The sequence below is a fragment of the Capra hircus genome, chromosome 7, assembly GCF_001704415.2.
Source record: "Capra hircus breed San Clemente chromosome 7, ASM170441v1, whole genome shotgun sequence".
In the NCBI taxonomy this organism is placed as follows: domain Eukaryota; kingdom Metazoa; phylum Chordata; class Mammalia; order Artiodactyla; family Bovidae; genus Capra; species Capra hircus.
In genome coordinates this window covers 61,384,287-61,402,635 of record NC_030814.1, presented here as the reverse complement: position 1 = coordinate 61,402,635, position 18,349 = coordinate 61,384,287, and the positions used below count along the sequence as shown (strand labels likewise).

The 18,349-nt window shown below is 44.8% G+C and overlaps 1 protein-coding gene across 2 annotated transcripts in view; it reads right to left on the bottom strand.

The window, feature by feature from the left end:
* Positions 1-18,349, bottom strand: part of KLHL3 (kelch like family member 3) — a 122,629-nt gene that overhangs the window by 56,610 nt on the left and 47,670 nt on the right. For both annotated transcript variants that reach the window (XM_005682967.3, XM_013965577.2), the window contains exons 5-6: positions 14,335-14,497; positions 2,216-2,325 (exon numbers count right to left, since the gene is read on the bottom strand). In XM_005682967.3, the coding sequence (XP_005683024.1) occupies positions 2,216-2,325; positions 14,335-14,497 (273 nt within the window). The remainder of the gene's footprint in view (positions 1-2,215; positions 2,326-14,334; positions 14,498-18,349) is intronic.

The following is an 18,349-nucleotide window of genomic DNA, read 5'->3' as shown; positions in this document are numbered from 1 at the left end:
TTATGCCTATCACACAATGTGATTAAAAGGAGTAGAAATTGCAAGAAAAAGCCATTGTGCATGTAAGAAATTATGCCTATCACACAATGTGATTAAAAGGAGTAGAAATCACCAAATCTCCTGGAACAGATTACAGAATCTTCAAAGCTTAAAGGGCTAGCATTCAAATGACAAACACCTAATTGTCAAAGCTTTTCCAGCTATTAAATTTCCAGAAATAAGCAATCTTATTTCTGGGGGGAAAAATAACGGGTTTTGCAAAAGAGAAAATATAGGCAAAACTCACTATTCATTAATAAGCCTCAAAATTACATGGCCAACCTTAAACATACCATGAGTAATATATTTTCTGAAAAGCATAACTCTGAAGTTACACATAATTTCTGAGACCCAAATATGATACACAACATCAATAATGTGAAAAATACATACACTCCAAACTGATTCTACAGAAACAGCAACTCATATGTAAGCATATGAATAAATGAAAGCCACCACAGGCAAGTTTTAAGTGTACATATCTATTGCCATGTTTCTGTTTCTGAAAAGATGCAGTTAACACCATGGTTTATTTTACCATTCAGTTCAGTACAGTTCAGTTGCTCAGTCATGTCCGACTCTGCAATCCCATGAATTGCAGCTCGCCAGGCCTCCCTGTACATCACCAACTCCCAGAGTTCACTCAGACTCACGTCCATCGAGTTGGTGATGCCATCCAGCCATCGCATCCTCTGTTGTCCCCTTTTCCTCCTACCTCCAATCCCTCCCAGCATCAGAGTCTTTTCCAATGAGTCAGGTCTTCGCATGAGGTGGCCAAAGTATTGGAGTTTCAGCTTTAGCATCAGTCCTTCCAAAGAACACCCAGGGCTGATCTCCTTTAGAATGGACTGGTTGGATCTCCTTGCAGTCCAAGGGACTCTCAAGAGTCTTCTCCAACACCACAGTTCAAAAGCATCAATTCTTCAGCGCTCAGCTTTCTTCACAGTCCAGCTCTCACATCCATACATGACCGCTGGTAAAACCATACCCTTGACTAGACATAAGTTTGTTGGCAAAGTTATGTCTCTGCTTTTCAATATGCTATCTAGGTTAGTCATAACTTTCCTTCCAAGGAGTAAGCATCTTTTAATTTCATGGCTGCAATCACCATCTGCAGTGATTTGGGAGCCCAAAAAAATAAAGTCTGACACTGTTTCCCCATCTATTTGCCATGAAGTGATGGGACCAGATGCCATGATCTTAGTTTTCTGAATGTTGAGCTTTAAGCCAACTTTTTCACTCTCCTCTTTCACTTTCATTGAGAGGCTTTTTAGTTCCTCTTCACTTTCTGCCATAAGGGTGATGTCATCTGCATATCTGAGGTGATTGATATTTCTCCCGGCAATCTTGATTCCAGCTTGTGCTTCTTCCAGTCCAGCGTTTCTCATGATGTACTCTGCATATAAGTTAAATAAGCAGGGTGACAATATACAGCCTTGATGTACTCCTTTTCCTATTTGGAACCAGTCTGTTGTTCCATGTCCAGTTCTAACGACTGCTTCCTGACCTGCATATAGGTTTCTCAAGAGACAGGTCAGGTGGTCTGGTATTCCCATCTCTTTCAGAATTTTCCACAGTTTATTGTCAAAGGCTTTGGCATAGTCAATAAACCAGTTAACTGTGATTTCCAGCAGTTCCTAACCCCTCTGTGGAGCTCAGTTTCCTCAGTAAAAATTCCAGTTCCCTATTGGAATTAGATGTTCCCCAAAGGTTGGTTGTGGCTTGAATACTGGATATTCACAAGAGGCCATGTGGGACAGTGGTTAAGATTAAGAGACATGCAGACCAACTGAGTGACATTGAACAAGACAGTTAATGCCTCTGAGTCTGCTTCCTTATCTGTAATGTGAGGACAATGGTGATGCCCGCCTCACAGGGCTGAGGTGAAGGCTGAACGAGCTGAAGAACATCAAGCACTTAGCACAGGGCTTGGCAAACTGTAAAGGTTTAAGAATTGGAAGCAGCTTTGAAGCCATCATCATCATCACCATTATGCCTTCTTTAAAGGGTCCATAACGCATATATAGTGATCATGGGCCAGAAAGTCTTTTCTAAGGGACAAAAGATATATAAACCTTTTGTTTTTAATTTGGAAAAGAGATCTCACTGAATCACAAGTCCTTCCCACAACCACCTCATGAGAGAGGCTTCTGTTTCAAAGAGCGCCATGCCATACCTTCTCTTCTGAAGAAACGGTCAGCTTGTCACTGGATATCAAGCTGCACACCTGGTCCAGACTTAGGCTAAGAAATTCTTCCCCCAGCATCACCTCTGGAAAGTGCTGCTCTGTTCCAAAAAGAAAAAAAGCATAAGTTCAGAAAACAAATTTATAACACACTCCTGCCCATCCATGAACCAAGGCCATGATAATCTGTGGGATTCAGAGCAGAGTCCAGGGAGCTCTGGGGGAGGCAGGAGGGAGACAGAAAGGTAGACATCCTGGCTGGAGGGAAACCAGCCTTTTAATTCAGCAGCAAAGGCATCCCCCTGTGTAACCCTCTCTCCAGAACATCATCACAGAGGAAAATTGGGCAGAGTTATGAGGTTATATTTTTTCCATGCTCCATGAGATTAATAATGGTGCTGCAGAGAAACTTCGCAGGGGCCTGCCTATTTAATTGGGCTCATTTCCCCTCAAGGCACAGGCTGGCAGAGCTGCAGACGGTGCCCCCTGCCGCGCAGGCAAACAAAAGTGGGTCAGAACTGCTGCACGGCCAAAGTCTCTGGGGGTTCTGGTAGGAAGTCAGCATTAGAAGCTTGGCAGAAGGGTTCATCCCTTCCTGCCCAAGTCAAGCCTGTTATCTCTGGTTCACAAGAAGGCTCAACTAAGCTTCTGTCTGGGTGTGGCGGCAACATGGCTGCCAAGACCACTGCTGGGAATGGTCCACAGCAGCCAGGCCTTCCAAGGCTGTAATATAGAGGGGAGTTGGGGACAATGAGAACGAGATAAATCTCAAAGCCCCAAGGGCCACATGAGGGAAATGCCAAGGACAATTCTGACCCTGACATTCTCCCAGGCCACCATCCTGCTAATACAGAGGCAGTGAGATGCCAGGGAAGGAGCAGGCAGTTCCGAAAGAAGGAATCTAGATTCAAGTCCCGGCTATGTCATTTACGAGCTGTGTCCCGTGGCACCATTCTCCTCATGCGTACAATGGAGATAAAAACCACGTCTCCCTCCCTCCCATGCTCTGATGAGAAAGGAACTGAGAACATGTTTTGCAAGCTGCTTCAAGGTGAACCAGCCCAAGGGCTGACAACTCCAGGTGCAAGAGTCCCTGGAGGTCACAGGGTCCTTTGTCATTTGCCCCAGACTTTGCTCCTTCCTCAATTCTCACAACCCTGCACCATCACCCCAGGAGCACCTGTGCTCTTTGCCCTCCAGACCTTTCCCCTTCTTCTGTGGTAGTCCTGCTCTAGCCTGAGAGCTTCTTGGATAATTCCAGAAGCCCCACCCACACCCCCACCAACTTGGTCTGGCTGGTCCCTGGAATGAGATTCCGAGTGCCACCATGTCTGGGAGGCCATGCTGAAACATCAACTCTGCCACAGCTGCACAAGGAAAATAAAATCGGAGCATGCTAATCACACTCATCAACTTCTTAAAAATCAAACAAAGAACTTAAGGTTTAAGCCATTTCTTGTAAAAAATCATTTTGAGCTTTATATGTTGAAAGAATTTCAGATCCAAACAATTCCATATACCCTTCATCCAGAGTTCCTAAATGTCAATATTTTACTCTCAAAGTCTGAGTTATAAATAATCTTTTCCATCTCTCACTGGCCAAAAAAGGCTCCCCACTTGCTCTCCACTAGCTTAATAATATAACTGAAACCACAGTTAAAGCTTGCCCATCCTGAGGCTCAGGGATGTTTGTACATGACAACACAAAGTTAAAAGTTAGATCCGTTACAGATAGAAGCAACTGTCACAACATAAGAAGTTGGTCTTGCCCCTCTACACATTAATAGAAAAAAAATCTTTTGTTAAAGCATAGATTTTAAGTATGAGATTCAACTATCTAATTTTCAGAATATTAAGACTATAGTTATCTTTTTAAGTATCCATTCTTAAAGATTTTTAAATAAAAGTGAACATCCCATTTCTTTGGATGATGGGAATTCATTCTTGGCCTGGAGGCTTGAAAAGTAACAGGATTCTCCTTATACACTCTTCTGGCCCAAGAAGTCTTTGGACCAGTCACCAGATGCATTGACAACATACAAGAAACAGCAGACAGGAAAACTGACCAAGTGTAGGGCAGAGAGTTCCTGGGGACCAGCATGGCTGAGCTCAGCAGGGGAGGCAGGCCAGCCAACGCCAACATCTCTGTGCCCCAGAGCCATACCTGGTCTTCCCACCTTTATCTTTGGTTGATAGGAAAAAAAAAAAAAAAAACCTAACATTCAGAAGAGGGAAAAGAATAAGAGGAAGTATAAGAGGAAGTACAATTCTGAGCTTTAAGAAATTCTTCCTCAGAGCTCAGAAAGCCAAGAGACAAACTTGGGTTTTGAAAAGGAAGAAAATAGAAGTGCAATGATGCATATCCTAGATGACCTGGTGGACAAACAAGAAGTACTCAAAGATAAAGCAAGGCAAAAGGTAGTCAGCCCTCTGCACTTCCCCATCTCCCACACCCTGGAGCATCACAGCATGAGTCTGGGTCCCAACTTCAGTTGGCTGCTTCTTTGCCCATCTGGAACCTCCCACTGCAATCCCTTCAGAAATCCTCCCAGGAAGCAGTGTCTGGTGGGGAGGAGACAACAAGGGAGGTGTTGGACAGGAGCTTCTCTCACCAGGGCTGGCACACCCAGAGACCAAGGAGATTTGCAAGGCATGAGCAGAACACAAAGAAGGGCCCAGAAAGAAACTCCTTCCCTTCTCCTTTCAGCCTGGAACACAGGGCTGAGCCCCAGAGGAGACCCCTTTCTGTTAGCAACACTCAAGACACAACAGGGTAGAAAAAAATAGGAACAGGCTCCTCTGGCTAACTCAGTTTCCTGGGAAACAGGAGTTGCCCAGAAGACTCTGGACTCAGATCAGCGCTCTTCTCAGGCACTTCCTGGAAAGAACCCACTCTGCTCCCACAAGATACACTTTAAGAATCAGCTTCTGCTTTTAACACTTGTTTGGGAATTTTTTTTAAGTTTCTTTTGCTTTGCTGTTAATGTATTAAGGGAGAACGTAGTGACTAATTGTGGCTAACAGTCAGAAGACCTGGGTTTACCTAGCTCCACATCTTATAGTCCCTTCTTTTCAGGCTCTGACTTCATTAATCATAAAATGGGACCATAAAGCCTGACCTCGATCTCCAGGTTGTTCTGAAGTTCAAAAATGATAACATATATTAGCCTACCTTGAGATCTATAAGAAAGTCTTTAAAAATGAAGGAGAAATACCACGTGCACGTGTACCTGCATTACGAATCCCAGTTCTGCGGGCAGCACTGCTCGCCAACGGAGAAGCCATTTCCACAGCATCAGTCATCCTTTGAGACTGCAGGACCTGCCAGTGAGGCTGTGGACTCAAAGGTCTCAGAATCCCACTTTAATTCCATTGAGTTCCACAAACTTTCTAGTGATATAAGTATTGAATTTCCTAAGGCTGGAGTTTTCTCATCCACTAAAAGGAGCTAATAATAGCACGTAACTCATAAAGGTGAGATGGGCATTAGATAAATATATGTACAATAATTCCCATTTCCTGAGACCACTGCAAGTGCTCAATAACTGTTCATACGTTATGGGCCAAAAGCAGTGTTTCTTCAAAAAGGAAGAAGGTAGAGCTGGCGTCTAGAAGGAGACAACTGGCTTACAAAAGGGTAACACAAGACACCAGTGACTTCAACCCAAAGTCCACAGGGCCATGCCAGGAAATGCACTCCACATTCAATAAAAGAAGGCCAATTCAGAGCATATCTAGAAAACAGCAACAGCCCAGTCTAGCTAGAGCCTAGGCTGTATCTTCATTCATCTAACAAATACATACAGAGCCTCCACCAAGTATGGGGAACTGTGCCAGGCTCCCTGGGAGGTAGAAGAGGCAGACAAGGCTCAATCTTGGGGAGCAGGTGGAATGTGCAAGGGCATAGGATCTTTGAACCACAGGCAAGCCCCCATGAAAGGGGATTCTCCAAAATAAACTTTCATCTTATCTAAACTTATCTAAACATTTCTTATCCTCTTGCTTTTTTCCCCTTTAGGGAGGAGTGCAAACAAACCCCCCCCCCCAAAAAATAGTTAATTAGTATCTGGTTAGTTCAGTTCAGTCGCTCAGTCGTGTCCAACTCTTTGTGACCCCATGAATCGCAGCACGCCAGGCCTCCCTGTCCGTCACCAACACCCAGAGTTCACTCAGACTCACGTCCATCGAGTCAGTGATGCCATCCAGCCATCTCATCCTCAGTCATTCCCTTCTCCTCCTGCCCCCAATCCCTCCCAGCATCAGAGTCTTTTCCAATGAGTCAACTCTTCGCATGAGGTGGCCAAAGTACTGGAGATTCAGCTTTAGCATCATTCCTTCCAAAGAAATCCCAGGGTTGATCTCCTTCAGAATGGACTGGTTGGATCTCCTTGCAGTCCAAGGGACTCTCAAGGGTCTTCTCCAACACCACAGTTCAAAAGCATCAATTCTTCGGCGCTCAGCCTTCTTCACAGTCCAACTCTCACATCCATACATGACTACTGGAAAAACCATAGCCTTGACTAGATGGACCTTGGTCGGCAAAGTGATGTCTCTGCTTTTGAATATGCTATCTAGGTTGGCCATAACTTTCCTTCCAAGGAGTAAGCGTCTTTTAATTTCATGGCTGCAGTCACCATCTGCAGTGATTTTGGAGCCCCCAAAAATAAAGTCTGACACTGTTTCCACTGTTTCCCCATCTATTTCCCATGAAGTGATGGGACCGGATGCCATGATCTTCATTTTTTGAATGGTTAGGAGTTCCAATTAACCAGGCTTTACTACAAGTAGCAAACACTGTCTAAGATGTAAGTTTTGGAGACACTACATTGGGAAAGATTCTCAGTGTTCTCCCTACTTGCTGCAAATAATAATTTTTTTTCTCCAGCAAAAAAAAAAAAAAAAAAGTCCAAGTTTTGATTAATGAAACGTAACGGAACTGTTCCTGCCTATTTGGATGAGAAATTATGGAGAAGACGAGGGGCACCAGACAATTATAAATCCTTTCCCTACCAAGCGACACAAATATATCTTCCCAGTGTGGAAAGGATAAGGAAACTGGGTGGCACATTCCCAGGAAAGGGACACTAGCTGGGTCTTTTCAAAGAAGCAGGCCTGGACAACATTAAGGGCTTTTCCTAAAATGGCTAACATTCTAGGTATTCTATGTATATTATGTCATTTACATCTTCCAAAAGCCCAGCTGAAGCGAATATCAATATCTCCACTTTACAGATGAAGAAATGGAGGCCCAGAAAGCCTAAGTCATGATCTTAGTATCACATGGCGGTAAGTGGTAGAGACTGGTTTTGAAACCAATGCTATCTATATAGCTCTCCAGCTTTCTTTTGATTAGTGTTGGCATGATGTTTTCTCCATCTTTACTTTTCACTGACTATGAATCTTCATAATTAAAGTGGGTTTCTTGTACACACACACACAAAAAGAAACTAATGCTATCTATAAATAATAACAAATATTCTGATAAGAATCTTAGTTTCCAAAATAATAAAAGCCTGTCCTGAGCAGGCCATTTTGGTAAAATTGATATAGACATCGGAACATTCTAAGAATACTGCAGATAGATACTGCAGAGAGAGAAAGAAAATATGAATCTAACTATATTTTCTTTTAAAAAATAAACTTAGAGTAGTAGTGTTTCAAACATTTTGGCATCAGACCTGGGTTCAAATTTCAGACCCTTGGATAGAAATCTTTCCCTAACCCACCTATCCGGCTAGAGGACATGATATTCTTCTGTGTTCCCAAGGTCACCAAAATAGGAAATTAAAATCACAGTGCTCATCAACCCATCTTATCACCTGAGGTCTTTCTCTCATACTGGGACTATGATCCCCATGAGGGGAGGCTCTGTCTTATCTGAGTCTGTCTTGCTTGAATGTGAATCCTTACTGTCTGCAGATATCGAGCTCTGAAAATACCATGCTTCCATTCCCATGCTTCTTCAAGACTTCCTAGGCCTCAGGCAACCTCTCAAGCAAGTCCCAAGTCCATTCCTCCCTCTTGATGGGGTGAAATAAACCTAAAGCTTTGATCAGCTTTTATCTAAACTACAAGCCCAGAACAAATGGAAGTGATAACTCATCTACGACTTCTTTGACCTGCAGAGATGAGATGAACCCAGTTATTCCTGGACCAGTGGCCCAGCAAACAGGTATGAGTGAGTGCCTCTGAATGGAACCACTTATTAGGCCCCAGAACTTGCTAACGAAAGGTAGACACACAAACAGAATCAAAACATTTTAGTAGGGTTTTAAAAAAACAGAGCTACTTTAAATCTCTCTCCCCTTCCCTCTATTACTCTATTTTTGGAGAGCAGAGGTAAGCTTTCTTGATCAGTACTTGGCTTTCAGGGCCTATAGTTTCCTTGCTCCAGGGAGAAAGCTCAGCTGCCACAGAGAATAACACAGATCTACCTGACTACTTCCCACAAGGGTCACGACCACCAGCCCTCAGACTCTAAATTTCACTGCCTACATTCTCCCTGGGATAGTGGGATAAGAGCTCTTGCCCTGCTGACTTAATTCCAAAAGTGTATGTACTGTACCTCCCCCTTGCTATCATACACACAGAGCAAAGGGCTGTATCAAAACTGCCCAGTTAACAGTGTTGTTGATTCAACAACAGAGTTCCCTGTTCTCCAGAGAATGGAAGGAACAGGGACGTCTCCTAAAATTCCCAGAAGGAGAACAATTAACGATAAAAACTACCTGCATCCACACGAATGCTTCATTTGCCACCTTCAAGGTAGAAGCAGAAAATCAAGGGGAGGCAGAAGTGAGGCAGCAGCCACAGCAGAGAGGCTGAACTGGCCTGGGGAGTTGTGAAAATAAACAGTGGGCTCAGAGCACAGGCCCCGGAGTCAGGCAGCCTCTTCGTGAATCCTGGCATTGCCACTCACAAACTATGTGATCTGGAGCAAGTTACTGAACTGCTCCAAGGTTTCCGTTTCTTCATCTCTAAGTTAAGAAAGTAATAACTACCTCTTACAGTTTTGAAGTATGTAGCACCTTGCCTGGTACCTTGCAAGTATTCAGAAATGGCAGAAACTTCCACCGTGACCATCACCATCATTATTATCTTATGATGCCAAGCTGGAGGCAGCAATTTCACCAGATAACCCTCACTAAGTCAGAGGGTTGTGTTTTTTCAAGTGCTTTGTCAAAGTTTTTTGCTGTCCTTAGTTTAATTACTTCATTCCATGGTCTTAAATGACTCAATCAATCGAAAAAAGGCCATTTCTCTCCACAAACATGTGAAATTCAATGGTTTTTCCATCCATGGCTGGGTGGTTTCAGCTCAGCTTTGGCAGGCTGATGTAAACACATTGTTCAAAGAATTTTAATTGCCATTTCATTAATAGGGTCCCATTAATACCCCTCCCAACTAGCTCTGCTGATGGCCCAGGCATGGTCATCCAATTACCAAACAACAAAATCCCCATAAACCTTGGCCCATGCCTCTGAAGTTAAAGATTAACCAGTCCCTGGAAACAATAACAGTGAGATACAAGAAAAAGGCTATGAAAATATGAGGGTCCTTTTCCCAGTTATCTGGTACTCAGCAGAACTATGGCATCAGCAGCTAGGGGCAAGGGTCCTTCCCAGCCCAGTCAGCTTTTAACTATGGGACTCACCCTTCCCCAGCCCAGCATAACTTATATCACAGCAAAAATATGGGGGCATAACCCTAAGGGGGAAACTGGACCCGGAGGAAGCAGAAGGGACTGCCACAGGAAGAAGAGACAGGCCCATTGCAAACAGGAAATCAACCAGGCAGTTAGGTGGAAAGAGCTGGTGCTCCAGCCCCGAGTCACGCTGTGTCCTCCTTCTCCAGGGGGCTGAAGACTAATCAGAAGGCAGTTGTCAACCTTAAAAATAGTTACTCTTTTTAGACAGAATTTGGCAGTATCTTTTAATGCATACTCTCTACAAGCTACTTTGTGCTATATGCTAAGATGGCACCCTACAAGCACAATTTCACGGTTACTTACATACCAGTGAGTATACTCCAAAACATTATGTAAAAGAATTCCTGTTAAAGCATTTGATGTAAAAGAAAAAAAAAAACTGGTAACATTAATGTTCATTAAGAGAGGACTGGTTACCTAAATTATAGTTCATTATAGTTCATCCCTGTGATGCAACAGACAGAAAGAGTCAGACTAGCCATCCGCAGGAGTCTGGAAAGAGCTTCAAGACACTGCACTAAGGTAAAAAAAAAGTATAACGAGCACAAAAGTCTTCTATTTGTGTAAGTTAAAAAGCATAATATATACGTATCTTGTAGGGATATCCAAGAGAGTCCCCGGCTCCCTTAAGAGGATCTGAGAGATCAACGTGTATTTCATACCTTTGGTCTTGTTTGAAAGTTTTATCATGGATACAAGTTGCTTTTATTGAATACATTCTCTAAAGTTTTAAAAATAGTGGTATAGAAATATGCCTGCTAACATGGAAAGATGTTCAGAATATACTAAGATTTTTTTGGCTGGAAAATATATATGTGGGATGAGAGATGGGGGAAGCTGTACACTAGGATGCTGCCCATGACCCCCTCTGGGGAGGACTATGGGGCCTTTCCTGAAATAATCACAGGTGGTTGTGCATTAAGATAGCAACAATAATAAGAACAGAAAGTTCATCTTAGAGAAGGAGCATGAACAGAATTCAGAGGCAGTTTGGGGTTGTGGACAGGCGAAGGCAGAGGCCCGCTGGCCAGAGATAGGGAAGGAGTGGAAGGCAGACATACCCAGCTGTGCGTATGTATACAGGGGAGCCACCATCAGAAGCTCCAGGAAGGGTCCTTCTCCCGCAAAGTGCATGCTGTGTTCAGCAGGGCTCGTGGTGTTGACCCAAGGAGTCCCGTCTCTCCACCAGGTCCCGTGGGGCTCTGAGGCTCTCTTGCCACAGACGTCACGAACAGCAGGGAGGATCCAGGGCACGGCCCTGTGGTGGCACCTACTTCTGCAGGAGGCACTCCTACCTGTCCCTTCCACACTGACTCCAATCCTCTAAACCATGCTGAAAACAAAGCAGGAGGAGCAACCTCCCATCTGAGAGAAAAGAAAACAGGCCTCGGGTCACTCAGCTCCAAAGTGTTGGCTTGTGTGTGTGATCCCTGGTTCTGATCTGAAGGGTCTCCTTGTAGTCTGTGGGCTCAGCTACCTCCTAACTCGAGGCATGGAGCCATGGAAGCCTGTAACCACACGGGGCCGACACTGCCCCTTGTGAGTGTGATTCTGGTCAGTACCCACACGCCCACACTTAAATGGGCGAGACAGCAGCTCTGTCTCAGGAGGCAGCAATGGCAGAGCTACCAGGCTCCATCTAAGTTCGGGGGTTGCAAAACCAAAGACACAAAGCAGGCCCACAGCAGTGGCTGAGTGTGATGGAGTAAGCACAGATTAACCATTTTTTACTTCTCTATATACCACACAGGGTGAAGTCTTAACTTCACACTGCTTCTTCTAATGTCTCTTCATCATAGTCTTACGACCTCTGTATTACCACGCCACCTTAAAAATGTGATTTTTATCTTCCCAGTTGTACACAGCTGAGGGCTACAAAGAAAGCTATCCCGGAGCTGGTCCCAGGTTCCCCAGAAGGCCTGCACAACAGGGAGGAGGCTCTCAGCCAGCAGTCACACTGACCCAGCCAGAGAAGGAGGAGGGCTCACACGTGCCGTGAGGGGCAGCCTCCCAACAGGGAAGAGAAGACATCCACGCCTCACTTCCCCACCCCAAGATGACTAAACACCCAGCATCTAGCAGAGACAGCTGGCCATCTGTCTACAACGTCTGGTTGTTGGAATCTGGTAACTGCATGGCACAGACTTTGAGGTTCACACTTCCGATGGAAAATGCCAGCTCTAGCCACCGACACTCCACAGTTTCTGATTCACAGGGCCACCCTGTGTCCAAGCTGGGCCTGGAAGCCACAGAACAGAGTAGTTATAAACATAGCTCTGGAGTAAACACTGTCTGGGTTTGAATCCTGTCTCTGTCTCTTCTAACTAACCCCAACAAATGACTTCACCCCTCTGCGCTTTACTTTCCTCAGCTACTGTATGCTTTAAATGAACATAAAATGCTTAGTCTGGGATGTGACCCAAAGTGAAAGCTCAGTAAGCACTAGCTGAGAGTCATCCACCATGACCCTGCACACACATGGAGAGCACACACCCATGATGCTGCGGACCACATTACCGTGCCCTCAGGATCAGGGAGCACCAAAACCACACGGTGCTCCAAACCGCATCCTCCCCACTCTCCCACAGGTGAGCCTCGCCATCAGACAGGGAGAAGGGCAAGAGAGAAAACAGGGATTCTGAAAGTAGAAGAAAGCCAGGCCACAAGACCTAGGAGCCTCTGTTAAACATGGGGAGTTCAATACACAGCCCAAACCTCTGATGACCTCATGAGCCAACTACAAAAGGGTGTGAGACGTGCTGTGTATGGATGCAAGCATGCACACTCTATAGAGAGGCCTGGGGAGGGGAGACAGAGACCTCCTGGCATCTAAGCATTCTCCCTTCTCCTCTGCACCAGGAAATGTCCACACTCTGACCTGGGCCTCAGTTAAGCCTTCAGCTTTTGCTGAAGCAAAGTCTGTGCACATCCCTCAAGAAAGCGGCTAGACTAGAGAAGGCTGGACTAGTGACCACTCCCTGAGAACAGAAAGGAGGTAGGGTATCACGCCAGGTAATACGGGCACAGGAGGGACAGCAGAGAAACAGGAGAGTCAAGGATTAAGGTCAGAAAGAGTCAGAGGAATTCAGAATTAGGCAGACTGGGGAATGTCCTTCACAAAAATCATCATCATTGACATCCTAACGTCTGGTCCCATTTGTGTCCTCAGAAACAGACTTCAAGAAGTAAGAGTCTGTATAGACTCCTGGGGTCTTGATCAGAGCAAAAAGAGGATGTTGAAAAACAGAAGAAATGCTTGTTGACTTGTGGATCAAGGGGCTAACACAGTGCAGGGACCTGGCATGTGAGCAGCTAGCAGGCCCCCAGTTAACTCCCAGATATTGGTTCCCTGGACAGGAGACAGAACAGACAGCAGCCATGCCAGCATTTGGGCAGGGGAAGAATGAGAGGTTTTACTGCAAGGGAAGGAGGTAGCCATGACCAGCTCTATCAATTCATATGACCAGACCTGTTTCCTAGGTCACTCATGACCTTCATCCTTAAATCACTACTCCCTATAAAAATCACAGGATTACAAGCTCTAGTGAGGAGAATGTCTCCAAGAAAAATAAAATGGGCTCAGCAGATTATCTGATGTACTGAGAAGACTGTTCAGCATACCTGTCTTGTAAGAGTTAGTGATCATAATACTGTGTAAAAGAAAAAGCATCTAGTCACTGCCTTACTGATTAAAACAAAAGTTTTCTGATAAAAAACCAATTATAACTTAGCCCAGCTGTAGAAATATTAGAAGAATAAAGAGAGGGGAACGGTGAATGTCTATGAGGGGACATCTGTGAAAGCGCAGTTATTCTTCTGTGAGAAGTCAACAGACAACATCTAAAACTAATAAACCCCAAACCAGTCGTATAACCTTTTATTTACAGAAACAGAGGTAAATGTCAGATGAAGCAACCTTTGGCTGAATCAGCACCTGTATTTTAATTCTTTCAGAAAGGCAAGTGAGTGGCTCTAGAGAGCAAGACTTGGTATGGAAAAACAGCAGGAGACTCTTATCATTATGAGACTTGCAACAGTATTTGACTTCTCAAATGGTATTCACAGAACACTTTGATCAAAATAGAAATTTTCCTAAACAAAGATAATTTCACGACCTAGTTCAAATTATTCTTCCCCCACAAACTCTTCTCAGATCTCCTTCCTCTTCTCTAGTGAAAATTACTGTCTGAACTTTTCATCTGGCAATTAGTTATATTCCACTTGGCACTGAGCTGAACTCCTCTATCGTTAATTATCTTTCCACCTGTGTCTTATCTCCTTGACTAAATCATAACTGCTTCTCAGTAGAACACACTAGCCTCATAATCTTTGAGGAGTCCACCACAGACCAGGTTATTAAATTCACAGCTTGGAAAGGTGCAGCTACATTGTTCCCCATTACCTGCGTAAGCATTGGCCTGCTGCAGCAGGTCGGTGCAGGTATGCACGTCTGCAAAGGCACGGATGCCCAGGCAATTGGTGGGATGCAACTGAGACTGCAGGAAGTCACAGCAGTTCTGACGAACATCCATGAGCTGTAGCAAGCTGGCGGCTGGGAGCAGCACCTGGAAGAGAAGGTGACATTCTGAGTCGCAGGATCCCACCACCAAGGTCTCATCTCCCCAAAGCGGTGCTTTAATCAGACCATGGCCAGGCTCAAGGCCTTTGCATGGCTCTCTACTGCCTGCCAAAGTAAGTCCAAACTTCCCAGCCTGGCCTTTGAGGGAACCCCAGCCTTAGTTTCTGCTACTCTCCACTTCATGGACCCTTTGTTGTTGTTCGGTTGCCAAGTTGTATCCAACTCTTCATGAGCCCATGGACTTCAGCACACCAGGCTTCCCTGTTTCTCACCATCTCCTGGAGTTTGCCCAAGCACATATCCATTGAACTGGTGATGCCATCCAACCATCTCATCCTTTGTCGCCCCCTTCTCCTCCTGCCTTCAATCTTTCCCAGCATCAGGGTCTTTTTCAATGAGTCAATTCTTCACATCAGATGGCCAAAGTATTGGAGTTTCAGCTTCAGCATCAATCCTTCCAATGAATATTCAGGACTGATTTCCTTTAGGATGGACTGGTTGGATCTCCTTGCAGTCCAAGGGACTCTCAAGAGTCTTCTCCAACACCACAGTCCAAAGGCATCAATTCTTGGATGCCTGGCTTTCTTTATAGTCCAACTCTCACATCCATATGTGACTACTGGAAAAACCACAGCCTTGACTAGATGGACCTTTGTTGGCAAAGTAATATCTCTGCTTTTTAATATGCTGTCTAGGTTGGTTGTAACTTTTCTTCCAAGGAGTAAGCGTCTTTTAATATCATGGCTGCAGTCACCATCTGCAGTGATTTTGCAGCCCCCAAAAATAAAGTTTCTCACTGTTTCCCCATCTATTTGCCAGGCAGTGATGGGACCAGATGCCATGATTTTAGTTTTCTGAATGTTGAGTGTTGAGCCAACTTTTTCACTCTCCTCTTTCACTTTCATCAAGAGGCTCTTTAGTTCTTCTTCACTTTCTGCCATAAGGATGGTGTCATCTGCATATCTGAGGTTATTGATATTTCTCCTGGCAATCTTGATTCTAGCTTATGCTTCATTCAGCCCAGCATTTCTCATGATGTACTCTGCATATAAGTTAAACAAGCAGGGTGACAGTATACAGCCTTGATGTACTTCTTTCCAAGTTTGGAAACACTCTGCTGTTCCATGTCCAGTTCTAACTATTGCTTCCTGACCTGCATACAGATTTCTCAACAGGCATGTCAGGTGGTCTGGTATTCCCATCTCTTGAAGAATTTTCTACAGTTTGTTGTGATCCACACAGTCAAAGGCTTTGGCATAGTCACTAAAGCAGACATAGATGTTTTTCTGGAACGCTCTTGCTTTTTCGATGATTCAATGGATGTTGGCAATTTGATATCTGGTTCTTCTGCCTTTTTCTAAAACCAGCTTGAACATCTGGAAGTTCACAGTTAGGCTGAGGCCCTTATTTATAAGAAGAAAAATAAATAGCAGAGTTCTCTTTCTCTACCATGCAAGGACACAAGGAGAAGGTGGCCTTCTGCAAACTGGTAAGCTAGCCCTCACAAGAAACTCAAATCAGCTGGAACCCAGATCTAGCACTTACAACATTGTGAGAAAATTAGTTTCTGTTGTGTAAGCCACCCACTCTGTGGTATTTTGTTATGACAGCCCAAGCGAAGATAGACATTTCCTACATGGCTATAGATTAGAATCCCCTGGAGAATTTTTAAAATACTGATGCCTGGGTCTCATCCCCAAAGATCCAACTCAATAGGAATGGGGTGAAGCCTGGACAGTGAGATATTGCTAAAGTTCCCTAGGTGCTTGTAATGTATAGTCAAGTTGAGAACACTGCCCTATAGCCCTTAGTTAATATATTTACTCAGAAAGATATTTACTGAATAGCTAACACACTCATTCAGCCTATAAGATTCAGCAGAAGTCAGACCCCTGATCTTGTTCTAGCATCTACTGGAATGAGGGCATCATCCCCAAATCCATCAAGACTCAAACACACTCTACTCTCCCATCCAACAGATAAATAGTAAAGAACATCTTGGGGTAGGTTCTCAGCAAAAGGAGAGCTAAGGTTCCTTTTAAAAGGTCATGAGACACATGAGTATTTATACTGTACCCTGGGAGACAGAAACAAGTTCCTGCTCAAGTGTGTGTGCATGTGTTTTTCCTAAAAGCCAGGGAAGACTAACTTGAACAGGCCACATGGGTGCTCAGACCGTCAACCCTAGTCGAGTTCCTCTGGACTTTGCCACAGCTCCCGAAGCCTGCCCTCAGATCAAAATACCAGGGTAGTCAGCAAAGTCCTCCTCAACCCAGCTTTGCTACCCATTCTCTCCCCTACCCTGTGGGAGACACAGACAGTCTGAGAGTGACTTTAAAAAAAAAAAAAATCAGATAGCTGTGAATAGTTTGGCTTCAGACTGCATTACTTGGGGCCCCCAGCATCCATTTCACCCCAAAACAACCCCCATGTTCTGAGTCCTTGCTTTCAGCTGCTCCCCTGGCTCTCAGGGAGAGTGTCTGGGCCAGCCAGACCCCAGCTTTCGCATCCACCAAGGATTGCCCAGGAAGACATACATGGGCTGCAGATGCATTTGATTTCTTGACTCAGTTCAGTTCAGTTCAGTTCAGTCACTCAGTCGTGTCCAACTCTTTGCGACCCCATGAATCACAGCACGCCAGGCCTCCCTGTCCATCACCATCGCCCAGAGTTCACTCAAACTCACGTCCATCGAGTCAGTGATGCCATCCAGCCATCTCATCCTCTGTTGTCCCCTTTTCCTCCTGCCCCCAATCCCTCCCAGCATCAGAGTTTTTTCCAATGAGTCAACTCTTCGCATGAGGAGGCCAAAGTACTGGAGTTTCAGCTTTAGCATCATTCCTTCCAAAGAACACCCAAGGCTGATCTCCTTCAGAATGGACTGGTTGGATCTCCTTGCAGTCCAAGGGACTCTCAAGAGTCTTCTCCAACACCACAGTTCAAAAGCATCAATTCTTTGGTGCTTAGCTTTCTTCACAGTCCAACTCTCGCATCCATACATGACCACTGGAAAAACCATAGCCTTGACTAACAGAGCACTATAAAAGTCTTTTTCTTTTCTTTTTTGAGTGATTTAAATTTTACAGACTGATTGTCCCCCAAAACAACTCTGAACCTCATCTCTAGTTCTCTTCACCTCCATGGGCTAAGGCTAAAAATTCTGCCCCACTGCCCCATTCTTGGGCCTTGTCTCATCATTAGAGTAACCAGCCATCCAGGTTTGCCCAGGACTGAAAGACTTCGCAGGACACAGGACTTTCAGTGCAAAAGTTGGGGTGGTTGGCCCCCTTCCTCATTCCTGCCCACACAGAGATGCCACCAAGAACCTCTGCTATCAGTGGTCCTGCTCCAGAGCTAAGCGCCTGCTCTCAAAGGGAAGTTCATCCTGCCTGCAAGATGAGACCTCTCCCCTTCATGACAGCTGAGTTCTAGAAAACATCTCTCTCCTTCCTCTCCCCTCTCTCCTTCCTCTCCCCTCTCTCTCCTTCCTCTCCCCTCTCTCTTCTACCCAGCAAGACAACTGTATATTACCATCATGTTCTTGGTATTTTCTGAACCACTGATTCATTCCAGAGAAGGAAAAAGATAAGATCACCCTCTGGAGAGTTTGAGACGGTAAATGAACACAGTCAGGCTCCAAATCTGACCACCTAAGCTCCATTCCCACAAAGCAGCTATAAACTGGGGAACTCAATTAACCTGTGAGCTTGCTCAGCCTAGCCAAACAGATTCCAGGACCAGATTAGTCTCGGCCTGCTAGTAAAGTGGAGAACCATTAACCATTCTTGCTGAATACATACCAGGAAAGGAAAGCGGTGTTCCAAACTCCCCAAATGAC